The sequence below is a fragment of the Panthera uncia genome, chromosome C2 (genome assembly GCF_023721935.1).
Source record: "Panthera uncia isolate 11264 chromosome C2, Puncia_PCG_1.0, whole genome shotgun sequence".
Taxonomy (NCBI): Eukaryota; Metazoa; Chordata; class Mammalia; order Carnivora; family Felidae; genus Panthera; species Panthera uncia.
Genome location: NC_064810.1, coordinates 126,431,267 through 126,443,814, shown reverse-complemented (window position 1 = coordinate 126,443,814; position 12,548 = coordinate 126,431,267). Strand labels below are relative to the sequence as shown.

The 12,548-nt window shown below is 47.5% G+C and overlaps 1 protein-coding gene across 1 annotated transcript in view; it reads left to right on the top strand.

Moving 5' to 3' along the window:
• The window catches only part of BFSP2 (beaded filament structural protein 2), a 68,942-nt gene extending 58,333 nt beyond the window's left edge, over positions 1-10,609 (top strand). The window contains exons 5-7 of the mRNA XM_049628816.1: positions 473-604; positions 7,242-7,462; positions 10,069-10,609. Of these exons, the coding sequence (XP_049484773.1) occupies positions 473-604; positions 7,242-7,462; positions 10,069-10,072 (357 nt within the window). The 3' untranslated portion in view covers positions 10,073-10,609. The remainder of the gene's footprint in view (positions 1-472; positions 605-7,241; positions 7,463-10,068) is intronic.
• The last annotated feature ends 1,939 nt before the right edge of the window (positions 10,610-12,548 follow it).

The following is a 12,548-nucleotide window of genomic DNA, read 5'->3' as shown; positions in this document are numbered from 1 at the left end:
AAAAATAAACACCCCCCCCCAAAAAAATTTTTTAATAAAAGAATGTAATTAATCTATATATACTGGTAGAAAATGTTTTCTAAGATATATTAAGTACCAAAGCAAGAGGATGGGGGATGACCATACCTATTTACTTATAAATATATGGAATATTTCTGGAAAGAGGTATAGGAAACTGGAAACAAGAGAACTAGATAATTAGGGCATAGGGACAAAAGGAGACTTTCTCCTATAAATCCTTCAGAAAAATCTTTTGAATTTTATTCTATTTGCATGCACTATATGTTCAAACTAAGTAAATGCTTGGATACGAATCGGTGGGGGCATCTGTAGAAAAAGGGGGATATTTCAGTCTGCCAGCTGTTTGCCCTAAGTGACATGCAGTGGAGTGGTCACTGGGAAGGGTGAGAGGGAAAGCGAGGTTCGGGCTCTCCACGCACCCCTGCTCACGCGGACACCTGACCCTCCACAGCAACAGGCGGAAATGGCCCGCATGGCACAGACCCAGGAAGAGAAGCTGGCCGCCGCCCTCAGACTGGAGCTGCACAACACTTCGTGCCAGGTCCAGAGCCTCCAGGCTGAAACGGAATCCTTGCGGGCCCTGGTGAGTGGGCCGGGAGGAGCCTGGCGTTTCTTATGTCAGTTTAAACTCTCAACTGTTGAACCCTAGTCATAGTCGTGTGGGTCAGAGTTTGCAAGAGATTCCCATTTCACAGCATGAGTTTTGAGTCCTGAAAGGGTCGTCTGATACAGAATCACAACAAGAATAGTAGACGCTGTTAGTGCCCCACAGAAATACCCTACACAAGGCCGCTGCTGTGAGTGATGGCCGCTGATACCCCCAGACGTCCCTCTTCAGGGGCCCCACTTCTCCAGGGAATTGTCCTCAAACAGTAGACACCTGGCCGAGAAGGTTAGGCCCGCCACCCCCACTCCCGCTCAGCCAATGACGGCTGACATGGGGTTTAAAAGTCCAGCCCACTTGCTTCCAAGCGAGTAGGTTTTACAGTGTAATTCATACTCCAAGCTCTCTGTGGGATCAGGCTGTCCCAGTCTCCTGCTGAGACTACCTCCTGGTTTAGCACCTTCCTCCGCTCTATACTGCTTTCCTTGCCCCCCCTTTTCTTGAGAACAACCCCTTAATTATTTACAGGTACCAGGATCCCTACCTCAGGCTTTGCTTCTGGGGAACCAAACCTAAGACACCTAGTAAGCTCCTCAGACTCACTGGGGTTTGTGGAAAGATCTCTTGCCTTATTTATTATTATTATTATTATTATTATTATTTATTAATTGAAATAATTATTAATAATACAGCAATCCACCCTCTGATCTCTGGGGTTAACTAAAGTTCTATTAGGATGCCAAGCACACAGCTCCTCCTCGATACCCCCTCTAGGGGCCGTGCGTGCTGATTTGAACCACAAGCCTGTTGTCCACACTGGAGTGCATGAAAGGCATGCAATCCTTGTGCAGCTGTGGTAGTCTGGACTCCACTGAGGCCCAAGGAGCCCATCTCTCCCATCAGTTTCAAGCCTTGTGGAAGTTCCAATATTATTGTTAGTGCCCCTCTCTTCTACCATTCCCCATACACCCCCATCTCAGTCTTGCCACCCAAATCAGTTCCGACACCAAACCAGCAGCCCCACCTCCCAAGAAGTTAGCACAAGGATTTATTCTAGTTGATTCCCTCAGAAACAACTTTTTCACTGCCTGTGGCCAAGCTGATCCCATCACCCCCAGCTCCCCTCCTTTACGTCTTCAGTTCACTTGGGTCCGTGTCCTCTGGCCAACAAGGTCACCTGGTGCCCAGTCAGCTCAGGAAGATGTTCAGTCTTGTCATGCCACGGCACGACACAACACACATCTCACTGCTCCTCTGCTCTCCCACACATCCTGTGATGGGATCTGGGTCAGTGCAAGAGGATGTGAGAAAAGGATTTGAGGTGAGAAAAATCAGGAAACTACAGCCTAGAGCAATGTGACTTTAGCCAAAAAATTGGAAGACATTGCATTATTTACTCAGAGCTATGTGAATTCTATTGTAATCAGTTTTACTCACCTGCCATGACCCTTGATGCTAATATTAGGGGTGCTGCGCTTTGCCCAACTTGCTTTAAGCACAGTTAAGGTTAAGAACACCTTGTTCCCCAGGTGTTCTTGTGGCTGTCAAAATTGCCACTCTTCCAGTCATAGAAAGTGCCAGGCAAAATGTGGGGGACATACACTCAACCCCACATCACCAAAAAATCCTGGATGAATCGCACCTGTGTAGAGGTGGCTCATCACTCAGCACACATTCCAAACGTGTATTGGCTGCCTCATGTGTGCTAAGCCCTCCCTGAGGCAGGTCCCAGGGATGCAAACAGGAAGTGGATGGTTCCCGTTGTCTAAAAACTCAGACGGGTAAGAGAAAACCTGTGTGCAAATGACTGAACACAGCAGAGGGTACTGGTTCCCCAGAGCAGGTCCTCCCAGCAGCCTCCATTCTCAGCAAGTCCCAGCCTGCCCTCAACAATGTCCCTCAGCAGATGCTGTCACCACCATGCTGCAGGTAAGATTCAGGTCCCCCAACACGAGGGCTCTGTCTTCCTTTTCCAAACTCGAAATACCTCTAAAGCTTTATCCATCCTCTCCTCCCTTCAGTAAACTTCACCTGTCCACTGTTGCCCCATCTGGGACATTCCTCTATCTACTGTCCCCTCTCTTCTGCATGTTCGGTGGAATTGCCTGGGGGTAAAGCAGAAAGGCTTCCTTTGCTAGACCTTCCAGCACCACCCAGGTTGGGTTTCATTCAGAGACCAGCCCAGATTCCATAGGAAGGGAGATACCCAGGACTCACCCTTTGCTCTCCTACCCTTGAGCCCTTGGACATGTTCTTCCCATGACTGGAAGGAGACCCCTTCCCAGCCTTGCCCACTCTACCTGTCCTCACGCACCCTTGGCACAGGGGAAGTGGAAGACCTACCACTGCTTCCCAGTGAAGAGCCTAGATCCTGACTCCCACAGCTGGGGTGATCTCTCCACCTGCCACCCACTCACATTCAGAGCCCTGTGGTTCGTGTGGTATATCAGCTGATCCTCTGATGTCACATTAACTTCTTCAGGGCAGAGACCATGTCTAGTTAGCTTTATGTCCCCAAAGCACTTGGTGAGTGTTCAAAGTGATACCAATAGCAATGAGAGCATACTCACAAGCATTCTGCCCTTAGACCCTCATAGAAACACTGAGAAGTGTGGTGGGCTATGACTGACATCCCATTTTGCAGAAGAGCAAACTGTGGTTCAGGGGTTGGCCCATTAACACGAGTAACAAGTGGAGGACCCAAGCCCTTCTGGCTCTGTTTCTCTACTAGACTACGGTAGGCCTATGGGATTGGGGGTTGGTACCAGACTCTGGAATCTGGAATCCTGACTCTATTCACTAGCTGCGTGACCTCTCTAAGGTTCTGTTTTCTCACTTGCAGAGTGAGGATCTATTTGGGTTATCATAGCTCCCTTCCGTGTTAGTGGCCGAAGACAACAGTAAATCATTTGTTCATTCACTCTGCAATTTAGGTGGAGTCCAGCAGAGACAGCTCTTCTCCGTTCCATGTGGCATCTGCTGGGGCTGGCCCATCCAGGAATGGCTTCAAATCACACGTCTGGTGCCCCAGATGTGCCTCTTTTTCTCCCTCCATGTGACCTCTCCATGTGGCTGGCTTTGACTTCCTCAAATCATAGCAGTCGTATAGTTGGACATCTGACATGGAAGCGGCTTCCCTCAGAGCATGAACACAGAAGCTCCCAGGCCTCTTAACACCTGGACTTGAAAGTCCCTAAATATCACTTAAATGGAATCCTGTTGGTCTAAGCAGGCACAGACCATCCCAGATCCCACAAGAAGAGAAATAAACCACCTCTTGATGAGGCAGTGGCAAGGTCACATAGAGAAAGGACATGTGGGATGGAGATAATGATTATAACTGCCTTTGGAAATGTGATCTACCACTGGACCTAACAGAATTTACTTTATAAAGTCATTGGGATGATTAATTAAACAATGCAGGTCAAGCCCTTAGCGCAGTGCCTGACACAGAGTGAGCAGTCGATATATGTATTATTATTGATCATCATTGTAAAATTATTATAACCACTGGCAAAGTAATCCCAAGTTGGCATCATCCGATCACCTCACTTAACCCCCATGGTCCTAACTATTGGAACAAATGGGAAGAAAATTCACATCCCCGCAACCAGAAGTCTTAAGAGTGATGACATGCTGGTGGTGCTCAGGACCCAGGACAGGCTGCCTCCGTCCCCTGCTGCCTCGAGTAGATCAGAGTTCTGGTCACTGGGCCTTGTGGGCAAGGTTGGGAGCACAGACTAAGCCAGAATAAGTAGCACACTTTCCTGCAGCTTTCAAATACAGCTCTGCTCATTCAGCCATCCCCGTTATCATCAGTCTGAGCAACCTGCACACACAAGGCCACCATGGCTCATATAAGTCTCAGACAGCCACGCTGGAGACACTTTCAGTCCCCTTTGCCAACAAGGCCCTATTTATATTGGCAGGCAGACACCAATGATGGTGCTTAAAGCCTACTGAGCTCTGTGTTCAGTCAACTCAAACCAGGAATGGGATTCAAGGCCAGAAATCACATAAGGTCACTATTTTACTTTCTGGAGGGCTTAGCAGTTCAAGGAAGTCCCTTCAAATCTCCAGAGACTAGGGAATAAGTGTGCTTCTGTGACCTCATTTTGCTTGCTGGTGTTGTGTGGCTGAGGGGGCCAGAGTTAGGAGATGTGCATCAGTGGCCTGATTGCCATCACCCAAGCCCAAGTGTCTCTGGGAGGACCAGGCCAGGATTTCAGGGACTTAGGTGGGGAAGCTGGACTGTGACTCTGAGGGTGGGATGGAAGAGACAGAAGACCTCTGATAGGGGTTCCTATGAGCCCACCTTGGGCAATGGGTCCTAAGTCATCAGAGAAAACCCCAGGCCACATGGAGAAGTCACCCATGAATATGGAGCAGAAACTGTAGACAGATGATCCAAACGTGATTCCATAAAAGGTTTTTCCAAATAACAGGTGTTACAGGTCCAACATCAACAATAAACACTACAAACCAAGCCATTTCCTGATAAACAAAGGGAGAAAACCCAGAGTGGAACAAGTGATTCTCAATGTGCAGGTGGCCATTTCTGCATCCTCCTTGCCATGGAGCGGTTCTCAGATCTCACCAAAATAATAACCCTAGACCAGACACTGATCTAGATTTATTTTCTATTAGTCACATTTTTGCCACCTGTAAATGTACCTAGGATGGGAATCTGGTTCAATATCCTCATATCCAATGGAATTAAGATAGTTTAAATAAGATAATAGTGGCCCCTGCTTAACAGGAGCCATGATTCAAGATGGCATCATGGCCAACAATCCTCCATTTCAACCACAGTCATCAAAAAGGTATGAAAAATCTCCTCCTAGGGAAGAGAATCAACAGAAAGTTGCTTCATCGAGATTTTATTCAATCCAATTTGAAAAGATATTTATCTGTTCTTATGTGTTGTATGAAAAGTCAGATGCTAAATTATAGGTACACCATAATTTACATAATTACATACTATTAAAAAATGTTAAAGACAGACGCATGCAGTTTTTTAAAGGTGTTTCTTGGTCAGCCCTATGGTCTGCAACACTTGGTATATGGGAGACAGGGCAATAAGTATAACCATAGTGCTGTCATCCTGGGCAACACACCCAGATGAGCACCTACTCTGTGCCAGCCTCTGTCTTATCACTGGGGTTACAGAAATTTCATTTCTGCTCACTCTCCAGTAGGGGAGACATGCCCCTAAGAAGCTCAGCCCACTATTACAAGTTCAAGGGCATGCATGTACTTGGGCAGCTGTGGAAACCCAGAGGAGGTGGCCCTAACCCAGCCTTGGGGCGGGGGGGAGGGGATGGGGTAAGAGACTATCAAGGAAGTCTTCCTGGGAGAGGTGACCCCTGAGCTTGGACTTGGGGATGAGTAGGAATGATCCAGATGAGATGGAAGAAGAGATACAAACCCAGATTTGGACTTCAGGCAGAGCACTATGGCTGCTCTGTGGGGAATGCAAAAGCAGGAGGCTAGAGACCAAGAGACCAGATGCAGGCTACTGAGGTTACCCCAGGGGAGCAGTGATAAGCATCCATCCTGGGCACCTGTGGCTGGTGGGGAGTGAGCACGAATGTGAAAATTTTTCAGAATATACAAGAGGTAGAATTCACTGATGATGAACTGGGGAGGGAAGGAAGATTAGGGACATGCCTTTCTTTCCCTGGTTTCTAGTCCATGTGACTTCACCAGCTGAAGCACAGAATAGGAGAGGCAAGCATGTTCAGAAGGAAGCCGGTGGCTCCATTGTGGACACCTTGATTTGAGATGCCCATGGATTGTATATATTTACAGTAAGAAGCTCAGGAGCAGGTTTATGCTCGGGGGAGAGGTCTGTGCTGGAAATATCAATGCAGGAGTCACCAGGAGAGAGACAACTAAAATCATGAGTGTGGCAGAGACCAACCAACACAGACAGGAGAAGCACAGCTCAGAGAGAAACAGACTCAGGAGAGGGTGGTGGGGTGCCCACAGAGAGGGGACAGCAAGGGGGAAGAGAACTTAGCCAAGGTGTGATAGTAACACACTAAAGAAAAAATGCTGAGTGTGTAAAGGCCAGAGACGCTCATGCTAACTCTGGCAATGTGGGCAAGAATGCTGGAGGAAAAGGCTTTTTAGCTTAAAAATGGATGGGGTTTCAGCAGTGGAGGAGGAAAAGGCCCCCCAGGGAGTGAGAAATCAGGGGCAGAAAGGCCCAGAGGCAGTTCAGAGAGCAAGATTTCTTTGAAAACCACCTGCAAACTGCCTCCCCCTTGTGTGCCTGTGTGTCAATTTCTCACTCGTTTTTTTTTTTTTCCCCTCATTATTCTCCTCTCTCATTCTGTCTCATCACTATACCTCATCTTTCTCCCTCTCCTTCCCCTCTTCTCTTTCTTCCTCCCCCCACCCCCCATCAGAAGGCTCAGTGAATCAGACCAAACAAGAGCCTGGCCTCCCCAGGAAGAGTCATCATTTCCCCCGGGGAGCCAGCGAAACCATTGTCCTGGGGAGAAATGGACAGCCCGGGCCCATGCCAGCCCCTCCCACAGCTCCACCCACCTCCCTCTCCAAGGGCCCTGCCTGCGGCCTCGGGTTCGGACCCGCGTTCTCTCTTTGGCAGAAACGAGGCCTGGAGAACACCCTGCACGACGCCAAGCACTGGCACGACATCGAGCTGCAGAACCTGGGCGCCGTGGTGAGCAGGCTGGAGGCGGAGCTCAGGGAGACGCGCTCAGAGGCGGAGCAGCAGCAGCAGGCTCGAGAGCATCTGCTGGCGCACAAAGCCCAGCTGCAGAGGGACGTGGCGTCCTACCACGCCCTGCTGGACAGGGAGGAGAGCTGGTAAGCCCCCGTCTTCCCGATTCCCGTGAGTGACAAGAAGACATGCCCATGGGTTTGAAATGAAAAGTTTTTCGAACGCTAGAGAAGTAACTAGGGGAAGGGGCGCCTGGGTGGTGCAGTCAGTTAAGCGTCCAAGTTCAGCCCAGGTCATGATTTCGCAGTCTGAGAGTTCGAGCCCCTGGTGGGGCTCTGTGCTGACAGCTCAGAGCCTGGGGCCTGCTTGGATTCTGCGTCTCCCTCTCTCTCTGCCCTTCCCCCCTCCACCCCCCCCCCATGTTCTGTCTCTCTCTCAAAAATAAACATTTAAAAAAGGTAGTAAAAAATCATCCTCAAACTCCCAACACAAACACACACACACACACACACACACACACACACACGCTCCCACAGACTAGGTCCCTGAAGGGTTTTTTCTGTTCATATATTCACATAATGCAGGCACACACGGACACACACACATGTACACAGACATACCTCTATGTGTTCATACATACTGAGTACACACATGATGTCTGTTAGGAATACTTTCAGCTGAATGTAATAGACCCTCATTAGTGGGTCCACAAATCAATGCTCCTGAAACTTTAATGTGCACTTAAAACGCCAAAACCTGGGCATCTTTTATTTTTATTGAAGTATAATTAACATAGTGTTATGTTAGTTTCAGGTGTACAATATAAGGATTCAACGATCTGTACCTCACTCAGTGCTCATCAAGATAAGTGCACTCCTTAATCCCCATCCCCTATTTCATCCATCCCCCACCCACCTCCCCTCTGACAACCACCAGTCTGTTCTCTGTATGTAAGAGTCTGTGTTTTCACTCATATGTAGAATTTAAGAACAAAAGCAAATGAACAAAGATAAAAAGAGAAAAAAAAACAAAACAGATTCTTAGAGATAGAGAACAACCTGGGGACTTTTTTTTTTTTTTTTTTAATGCAGACACTGCTTCACCAGGTCTGGGGTAAGGCAGGAGAGTCTTCACTTCTAACAAAACCCCCAGGTGGTGCCCATAACTGCTGGCCCAAAAAACCACAGTTTGAACAGCAAGGGCATAAACCACATTTATCTAAGAATTCCAGAAATAAGGTGGTGTAGGTTACTCAATGATTTCATTAAGGTCCCAAGCTCTTTCATCTTTCTGATATACCATCCCTGATATATTGGCTTTCGGTCTTCATTTTGTCACCCATGGTTGCCTGCCACAGCTCCAGACATTCATGGTAAGAAGGGGAGGGAAGAGGGAAACAACAAAAAAATCTTTTCCGTTTGTGGCTCTTTTCTTTTATCAGTGAAAGAAAAGCATTTTGAGAAGCCTTCCAGTGGATTTTCCTTATATCACATTGATCATAACCTGCTCATGTGACCATTCCTACCTGCAAGGGATGCTGGGAAAGCAATGATTTAGCTTTTCCAGCCTCCATACTGGAGAGAGACAAGGGATAGGAATGGCATATATGTATCTGTGTATGTATGTGTATGCTCATACATGTATGTGTATATATAGTCTTTTTTAAATGTTTATTTATTTTGAGAGAAAGCGAGAGAGAGAAAGTGAGTAGCGGAGGGAGAGAGGGGAAGAGAGAACCCCAAGCAGGCTCCACACTGTCAGTGCCGAGTCCCATGCAGGGCTCAATATCATGTACCTTGAGATCATGACCTGAGCCGAAATCAAAAGTCAGACGCTTGACAGACTGAGCCACCCAGGCTCCCCTGCAGTCATTTTTTTAACGGATAAGAATTCTAGGAGCATATACATAAGTCTTGAGGCTCAGTTTCCTTGCCAGCTCTTTAAGGAAATCCAAGCCTTTATTTTATCATAATTCTGTATTTCCCTCCAACGCCCCTTCCAAGACATACATTGAATAATGAATAGAATATCAGCTCTGAGAGACAACTTAGTGATTCTACAGTCCAACCCCTCAATTTCAGGGAGAATACTAAAGCCCAGAGCAGAACATGATGTGTCCTTGATCACACGGGAAGGTGGAGGCAGAGCTGGGACTAGAGCCCAGGTCTCCTGGCTTTTCCAATGTGCTGTGCCACATTTTTCTTCTGAAGGCAAGAGATCTGAATAGAAGCAACCTAATCTTCCCTCCTTTCAAATGGAAAATATGTCACCCAGCTCCTTTCCAACTGCCTTTTTATTGGATTGGTTTCTATTGATTATAAAAGCTAGATGCTCCTAAGAAAGCTAATTTTTTCAAATGCCCACGAACATCTGAATAAATACATAAAATTGTTTTAAGCATATACAGAAAGTAATGAGTTAGGCTGAATGTACTTCAGGAATATAAGAACTCCATTTAGTGAGTGCCTGCTATGTGCCAAGATAGTCTTAGGCTCTTTATCTTCATTTCTTCCCAAAACTGCCAGGATGACATCATTCTCCCCATTTTATAGACAGGAAACAAAGCCTCAGAGAGCTTAAGTCATTTGCCCAAAGTCACATATCTAATAACCATGGGACAGGGGGTTGAAACCCAAACTGCCTTGCTCCAAAAGCCAAATTTTTTCCTGTCCTATACTCCTCCCATGATATCTTTACTAATTTTCATCATCTATGACTTCTTTCACATGTATGTATTTTTTGTTTGTTTCAGCTAATGAAGAAACTTCCTCTTTTCATAAAGGAATTGCTTCCTCCCTCACCAAGTGACCAGTGAAATTCCTAGAGGAGTTCCTCCACACCCTCATAGACTCCCACCACCTCCCTACCCTCCTGAGCTGGATTCCCTGCTGGATTCCCTGGTTGATTCGGCTTAATCTGAAAAGCATCCTGGAAGTGGAGACGGTCCTTCTGCCTTAATTTAAATAGTCTGTAGCTTGATCAACCTCCCTTGTGCCTCTCCAAATAAAGGCTTTGTGTGTGGCTTCCAGTCTGCCCACCTTGCTCGGCCCACTGTCAGGTGGAATGGATATCACATTACCTGGCTGGCTTTTGCTCATGGAGCCATTCTTAAAGGCTTCTGCAAGGGTCCTTGAGCTTGACGCCATCTGCCTCATCATCCAAGGGCCAGGCGCTCTTGGGTTTATGGACATAAACGCGCTGCTTAGGCAAGGCTTGTGCTCATGGCATGCCGGGTTGACCCAATTTGGGGCAAAAATATCACTCTTGCTAGAGAGAGGATTGGTGCGGTACTTTACCGAATATATCATGATCACAGACATCACAGAGCATTCAGATCTCTTGAATGAACTCTGCGTGGGCACACACGTGCAGACACACACGTGCAGACACACATTCCACTGTGATTGGCAGATTATCTCTCAATCAGTGAAAGGGTACTTCAATTTAAGTCTTGTGGGGGAGGGCATTAATTAGGTTGTGGCTGCCTATCCCACTTGCAGCCTCGGAATTTTCTTCCAGGACCCTTCCCCCAGCCTTCTCAGGACCCAGCCCACCCAAATATGGTTCATGAATTGCCCCCTATCTAGGCAAGACTCCCCGCCTTCTGATTAAAACTGAAACCACCACCTGTGTCCTACCACGGGCTCTTAGTGTCTCCAAAACCACACACACAAAGCCCAGTCTTAATTTCTTAATTCTTCCCCCAAGCTTCTGTCCAGAATTACAGACTCGCCACACAGAATTACAGACCAAAATATCCAAGCTGAGTCTGTTCTCACAAGTGGCTAATCCAGCCGGGGCGGGGGAAGTGTCCAATATGGGCATATTCAAAGACACCCTCCCTCCCAGCCCTGGGATTCCAAATAGCCAAAGCCGACATAAACAAAAGAAACCTTCTTTACCCTTAAGAAAGCTTAGAAGAAAAGCAAGGCAAGAAGCGGAGTCTCCTGGCTGAAAATGCGCCAGCTGATTTCCCTTTTTGGCTTCTAGGATCAAAGGAATTGTATTCATAACTCGTGTGTACAGGACAGGTGTTTACAGTTTGCACGACACCTTTACATAATTCTATTTGTTGTCTGAGGCACGGAAATAGCCAAGGCACCACCTACTGCTACGTTTCAATAAAGCAGCAATCCCCCCACCCCCGCCACAGTCGCACACCCCAGGAGTGCCCACAATTGAAGCACTGGGAGCAAGGGCCTCCCTAGAAGGCAGAGTGTGTGCCCTGGCCTAGCTATGGTGGATGCACTGTACACGGAGGTCTTTTCTTTTCTTTCTTCCTTGTTAACAATTAATTTTCTGCCCCCCAGCCAAGACCTAAATCCCTAACCTACACGCAGCTGGAGGGCCCCGAAAGGTCAGCCATCAAAAGGAGGTAATTCTGTGTCTGAATGGCCACACATTTTCCAGAACCCGGGAGCAGTTTCAGCTATTGGACGCAGGGGAGGTTGGATTTGTACACCATCCTGAGTTTCCACCAGTGTGCTGTGTGGGGCTGCACACATTCCATCTCCTCTGCTCCCTAATCTCAAAGAGCAGCTGCCGTAAATCGTTAAGTTAATCATCCTTTGGCAGGGAGAGCCCAGGCAGACTGGTGCTTCCAGTTCTCAGCAAGGCTTCTTGCTGTTTCTAATGAGGCTTCATTAACAGGTAAGAAAAGGCACTGCTGGCTCCCTGATTCCGCTAGGGCCTTATTTAACTCAGGCTTCGTCTCACAACATCCGGTAAAATTACACTCTGGCAGCAGTGTGCTGACAGGTGGCTGGGGAGGCTGCTGCTTCTGTTGGTGTCAAGGACAGAGCATTTGTTCGGGAGCAGACCAGAGAAGGGCTTCCGATGGACTCCTCCAGAAGCGCAGATGCGTGCTATTTCCAGACTAGATAACGCCACTGGCTTCTGGCCCCTGGGGCACGGTGTAACACCCAGTGAGACTGCTAGAACGTCCACTTGCTTTCGGACTAAAGAACAAACTCACCTTCGTTGTCATCTACGACACTTCCGAGCACCTACTCATCTTGTTGGACTTCAAGGATACCAGGGAGTCTGGGTGTGCACATGAAAGGACAAACAAAGCAAAACAGTCCAAGCAGGCACATTACAGTTTGCACGACCCCTTCCTATAATTCAGCTTATTATAGAAGGCATGAAAATAGACATCCGGATCTGATCTCTATGGGTTTTCAGTAAGATGATTCAGCAAGAATCCTCAAGGCCCATGCTGGTCTCTGATTA